The sequence below is a fragment of the Anomalospiza imberbis genome, chromosome 1 (genome assembly GCF_031753505.1).
Source record: "Anomalospiza imberbis isolate Cuckoo-Finch-1a 21T00152 chromosome 1, ASM3175350v1, whole genome shotgun sequence".
NCBI classification, from domain to species: Eukaryota; Metazoa; Chordata; class Aves; order Passeriformes; family Viduidae; genus Anomalospiza; species Anomalospiza imberbis.
The window spans coordinates 69,562,879-69,569,184 of NC_089681.1; the positions used below are offsets into that span (position 1 = coordinate 69,562,879).

The 6,306-nt window shown below is 36.4% G+C and overlaps 1 protein-coding gene across 2 annotated transcripts in view; it reads left to right on the plus strand.

Annotated features, from left to right (window-relative positions):
• COBL (cordon-bleu WH2 repeat protein) overlaps window positions 1-5,327 on the plus strand; it is a 113,528-nt gene extending 108,201 nt beyond the window's left edge. For both annotated transcript variants that reach the window (XM_068195846.1, XM_068195855.1), the window contains one exon: window positions 3,832-5,327. In XM_068195846.1, the coding sequence (XP_068051947.1) occupies window positions 3,832-3,875 (44 nt within the window). In that variant the 3' untranslated portion in view covers window positions 3,876-5,327. The remainder of the gene's footprint in view (window positions 1-3,831) is intronic.
• The last annotated feature ends 979 nt before the right edge of the window (window positions 5,328-6,306 follow it).

Consider the following 6,306-nt stretch of genomic DNA (forward strand, 5'->3'; position numbering starts at 1 on the left):
TTTGACGATTACTCTCAGGGGTAGCTTTTCCAGACTTTCCTCTCTGCTCTTTAGACATTTGTGTCTTTTTTTCCCCCTTTTTCCAGCCTGTTGTCTTTCAAAATGCCCAATGCAGTGTAACTAATTAATATAAAGTAAGCAAAACACTTGCTTGGAGAGAGTTTTGTATGCAATACCTGGTCATTGTACATTTTAAAATAACCATCAAGCTTTGTTGCTTTGTCCAACTGAAAAAAAAAAAATCTTTTGTCTTTTATTAATTCCCCAAGTTTGGTTTTCTGTACTAACAATTTTTTGTCTCCCCAAAGATGAGTTCCTTTGAGAGTCAATGGGTCTATCAGTCTAAGTTGAAAACTACAGTGTCTTCCTTAAGAAAATTAAACCATTTACAGGCACTGTATATTGTTAGAAGCCTTCCTGTCCTAATGGGTACATCTTTCTTGGCATCTCTGGGTAGTCCTTTGTGTGCTCTTCACCTTGGGGCATAACAGTTATCAGACAAAGAAGTACAATATTTTTCACATGCCTGTGTACTTGTGAAAAGCACGTTTTCATGCTGCTTTTTCGTGCTTATCCATTGACTGCCTTTAAATCTTTGTACACAATCCAAGTCTTTGATCATGTATTATGTTCCCTGTGGGCTTGCCCTGCACACCCATGTAGAGCCGGTAAAAGCAGCAAAGCTCTGCACATTATGACATCTCATGGATGCACTTCCTTTGAAGACTAGGAGGCTGTCTTCTAACCATGGGATAGAGAAATGTCTCCATTAGCTACTAATTTGACAGAAGATCTCTTTCCAGGACCTTATGTTTATCAAAAGTACTCTGCAGGTTGCAGTTGCTCTAATACATTAGTGTGGGTGTGTTGGCTGCTGATTACCAGCTAAATCTAAAGCACTATTTCTCAAATCTGTGCTGAGGAGATACAAATTGTTACGTTTTATTGGAGCTAACAGTGGAAATTAAGGAGATTATACTAACAGAAAACCTGAATTTTATTGAGGATTAACCCTAAGACATCTTTACCAGCTTATGCACAGAAATCATATCATACTTAAAATCTTCTTTTTGTTCTAGATACCATTAGCTTTCCTACGATGTTTTCTTTATTAAAAATCCATTGTGGCCTTCTTTGCATTAATATTTCTGCTTCATTTGAGTTTCTATCACTGTTATTTTGCAATGCTTTCCTGATCTACCTTGCTGATCAAATACCCTTTAATCAATGCAGCCCTGATGTAATCAGTGTGATCATTTGCTCTTAAACAAACACAGTATCTCAGCCAAAAGGATTTGATTAAGCTTGTACATAGAAACATAACATGAGTTTTTATTGTCCTCAGTTTACTGAGAGCAAGAGCTTAGTGGGTACTTATTTTAGACATAAAGCATCAGTGTTGGAGAGGGACAAGTTTTAGCTCTGTAATTATGCTTTGTTCTACCTAGATAAAGATAAGTGTGTAGATTTACAGAAGAGAAGTGTGTATAGATGTACCCATGAGAGACAGCAGCACGTAGGACAGATGCTAATTACATTGCCTAATGCCATTCTGAAAGGAGCTTAGATACCGTAGGGATTGAGCCGTGTAAGAACAATGTTTTGCAACTATGTGTTTTATTGCCTGAGAATGCCTCAAGCAGTGCAAATAAGATTTGGGCGGTAGATTCAAAGAACAACAAAATTTTCAATCTTCCTAACTCTAACCTCAGTAAATGTGTTTTCTCACAGAATGAGGTGGGGAGGATGATAAACTGCTGATACCAGGTGTTGTTAAAAGATACATTTTTTTTTCTGAAATCACTCTCAAAACAGCTTTCTCTGATAACAGTTGAGGTCTTCCTTTGCTGGGTGGGTGACTGTCAACAGCAGTGTGTGTTCCATGAGAAAAAATTCTCATTTAGAAGTTAAAATTCTGTGATCATGTGGAGTTAAAATTCTCACTCCTTATGATCTGCCACTGTCTGTGAAGGACTGTCCTGACTACCTGCCTTCCTGCCTGCCTCCCTCCCTCCCTCCCAGCAAACACACAGTTGTCTCTTTGTGCTCTGGGAGACACAGGTTGAGGGATTTTCATTTCATAGAGAGTGGTGGCAATCATTGTTCATTGAGTTTTCCAGATTTATGTGGAGTGTAAGTAATTCATGAGTATGGCCCTTAGTAAGATACTTGAGCTTTTCTGTATTAAATGGTAAGAATCTCTTCCACAAACAAGGGTACAAAAGTTCCTCGCAGTTTTTGCTCTTAAATATTTTTATTCTAATTACACAACCTTTTCTTTAACATTTGGTCTGGTAGAACCTTAGCTGCATGTTGTGTATGCATTTAAATCGATGTGTTTATGGGATCCTTTCTCCTTCCTTATCTTACTAATCAGATTGTTCACGGCCTGATTCTGAGATTGACTGTACTTTGGGAATGCAGAGATGGAGATTGTCGCATGGTGTTTGGTTATGTCACATTGCTTGTGAAGTTCCAAATGTGTGAGTTGATCATAAGCTCTGTGCTACTTACCTGAGGTAAAGAATTCACATAGTGAAAGACTGCTGATCCTAGACAAGCAGCTGAAACGTGCTGCCTTGAAATGTCAGCCAGCTCATTAAAGTAAATTCAGTATTCTTATGAAACTCCACATTAGCCCTTTATTTGGCTAGTCATGAACTATCATTAAGATATGCAGTAAGAAATTAAAAGCTCTATGGGAAAGAATATACAATATATTCTACCTTCCTGTAGAATGAGATCCTGAAGTTAAGTTTTTCACTCTGGCACTGGATAAAGTGCTATGAACTCAGGGCTCACACTGGGTAAAGACTTGACAAATGATTGATTTGTAAATTTCAGAAAGTGCACTGTCTTTGAAGAAATGAAATAATGATTTGAACCTGTCCTTGTTTTTAACTGTAGATCAAAATAGTCAAACATCCCTTAATTAGAAGGTCTTTAAGGGGTGAAGGAGTGGGTACACTATTTTATTTTCTGTAGATGACATGTGTATTACTGGATGATGAATAAAACCAGGTCAATTTTAAGGTACTATGAGAACAGAAAAGAGCCTTGTCTATATATCTAATTTTTAATTTTTTTTTTCATTTATATCACTGATATATGAACAGGTATTTCAAGCCAGTTGGCAAAGGCTATGACAATTTCACAAACAGTTCAATCATATTTCTTCAGTCACCTTAGAGATATATATATATCTATATATATATATATATATAGTCTTTCACAGGACTATATTCTAAGAGTTGGGTTTTGTTAGCTTGAAGCAAAAATGGGTAGAAACACAGAGGAAACTTCACTCTTTTACATGTGGCTTTAAATCAGCTGACAACTGAGGGCTGCTGTGCAGGAAGTTTTGCTGAGCTTGTCATGGTACACTGCTTCATAAGGCATGTGTCAAGTGACCCAGCCTTCTCTTTCTCAGAGGTGGTCTTTAAAGCAAGTATGCCTGCGGGTGTGGCTTAGGAGGCTTTTATTGCCATCACTATTCTTACTCATTCAGGCAATCTGAGGCTAAAGAATGAAGTTGAATCTCCAATATCATCTATCTTGCTCCTTGTGGAGAATTAAAATTCAGGCCAAGTAGAGCAGAATTCACAGACATACTGCATATCAGTAAGTATTGTGATTTTAGGATTTAGTTAGCTTATACATGAACCCAGGCAGTTAGAGCAACTGTGGAATTCCAAGTTTTAATACGTGCCCCTGCACCTACACTTCCTTTGGTCATCTGATTCTTTAATGTTACTAAGCATGCTAGCCATTCTGCTGACTGACCTACACAATACTTATGATTTTATCCTTTTTACTCTTTTCCCCCAACAGTTTACTGTTGTGCATCATTCCCTTCATACTCCAAGCGTGTCTGACAGACCTTGCCTCTTCCTATGACCTTCATACTTCTGAACCTCCTGTTGCCTCTGCTACCCTGATTCTTCTGTTGCCTTCCTTCCTCTTCTGCTGGGAAAAAAAAAACAACCTTTTTTTTGACTGAGATTTTGGCTTCTATTCTTTTTAAACTCGCACATTCTCTTTAATTACTATTGATTATTTTTGGCTGTGGTTCATACTCATTTGTGAGATGTATGCTCCAGATCTGAATGGTGTGTTATATAAATCTATATATCAGCCTCAGAAAGATCATCTGTCTTTCTTTTTCAAAAGATTCTCTTTATTTTGAGCTATGGTTTGCTTTGATTTGGTGTTGCAGAAGAGTGTGTTCTTGGGACAGGATGTCTTACTTTCCATATTGTTTAAAGTTTTAATGAAAAGTTGCTAAGAACTTTTGTTTTGTTTTGTTTTTTCTTTATGTTACCCTAGGTATAAAGTTTTATATTCCCTATATGCTCTATTTTCCTTTCATTGCATCTATTTTGTTCCTTTGGAACAAAATTAGTACTGGGCATGGCCTAGTCAAGTTGAAGTGCAAGATTCTTTCTGTATCTTGGCTATCAGTCAAGCTGTCAAGACAAAAGAAACAGGAAGATCTGTTGCATCTATAAGGGGCTTGAAAGGAATACCGAGAACCAATACCAAATGCACTGATTCATATTCTTTACTTCTGCTTTCATCCTGATGCTTAATATGAGTAAATTTATCTTGATGGTGGAGACATGCTGTGGAAATCAAGGTGTGTGTTCTATTTCTGTAACAAAAGACGCAAACGCTGTTTGTTCAAGATACATCTCGTTCTACAAGTCTCCTTTTTGCTCTTGTCCTAGAAATAGTCAGTGAGTTCTAATTAAAATATCATCATAAGTTTGTACTTAGCAAAAACCTCTTTGTGCTAAAGGAAGTTCTTCATGAGAATAGTCCATAAGACATGTATTTTTAATAATCCTGAGCTACAAACATAGGCTTTATGAGTTGTAATGGTGCACACACCCAGAACTATTGTGACCTCACATGTACTTTGAATGTACTGTGCTTTAAGACATTCATGTTATTTAAATGCGTGACTTGCAATACATAACTCTAATTTAAATGATGAAAAATTATTGTTTTGCCCTCAAGCAAATAATCATGTTAATCTTGACTCCTTTCCAGGTAGGCAAAATAGAGAATAAGAAAGCAAAACATTCCTACAGATAATATGAAATATGACTAAAATGGGGTTTGACAGTTTTTAATACAAATATAACATGTAGTTAGTACATTTTAAATGATTCTTTAGAAAGTAACTTAGTACCCTAAGGGTCCTCTAATAAAAGTCAAGTGGATTTGAACTCTCTAAGCTGCCAGGTACTTTGTAATACCTTCTTAAGACAGGGCAATGGTTTAATTGTAAGCCTTCTCTCAAAAAGAACCAAAAAAAAAAACAAGTAGGTGTTCACAATGTGACGATTAAGAACCTAATTTACCCCTTCTCATTACTCTATTTGCATCCTGTTTGTAACTCCACAGTTACATGGAGCTTAAACTAGTGTAAAAATAATGAAGTGGTGAAACAGTGTTTTATACTGAGTGCAAAGTACTGTGTCTCGTCAAAGCAGTTCTTTCCATTTACACCATTTTCACTGAAAGGTGGCACAAGTTTTCAACAAAATCACATTTTTAATGAAAAATCTCCTTGCTTTGAAAAGATACAGCTGTGGCCCTTCTCTACATAGCTGGCATGTTTCCTACAAATAACAGTCTCTTACTAGCTAGCCTCCTCAAGCTCTTAAAAGCTGTAGGTGAAATCTCATAAAGTTCATTATTTACACTTAATTTACTTTTTCTTTAATTAAAATGCAAAATTTATGTCTAAAATATGTTCAGGGGAATTAACAGTTTTTATAAAGTTCGTAGGTTAAACATTTTAAAGACCAGTCTAACCTAACAAGCTCTGCCTTTCAGGATTTAAAAAGGATCATTGCTTATGTTTACTCATATTTGCTTATTATGATTTTATAAGTTACAGGTACATATATATACTATTAAACAGATTTTACAAAAAAATATAGAAGAAAGATTTCTGTGTCTTTACAAGAAATCATCCTAGTTACAAGAAATTATACTATGACATTAGCATAGTTTGAAACTCCCCAGTACTGTACGTGGTGTCAGAAAAAACTTTCAGTGACACTCATGAAATCCAAATCTGTTGAGTGGAGTTACAGAGATACTCTGTCTCAGAACTGTTAATGCATAATACCATGTGTGCCTGGAAGGTTTTAAGCAAAGCATGATTACAGGACCAGGAACTCACTGAAAGTTTGGTTTCTGAGCACCAGCTCAGCCCTGAGGTATTGTTGGGGAATTCCTGTTTGTTCCAAGCTTCAGCTCAGGATTTGTAAGAGCTCCTCAACTCAGCTTCGG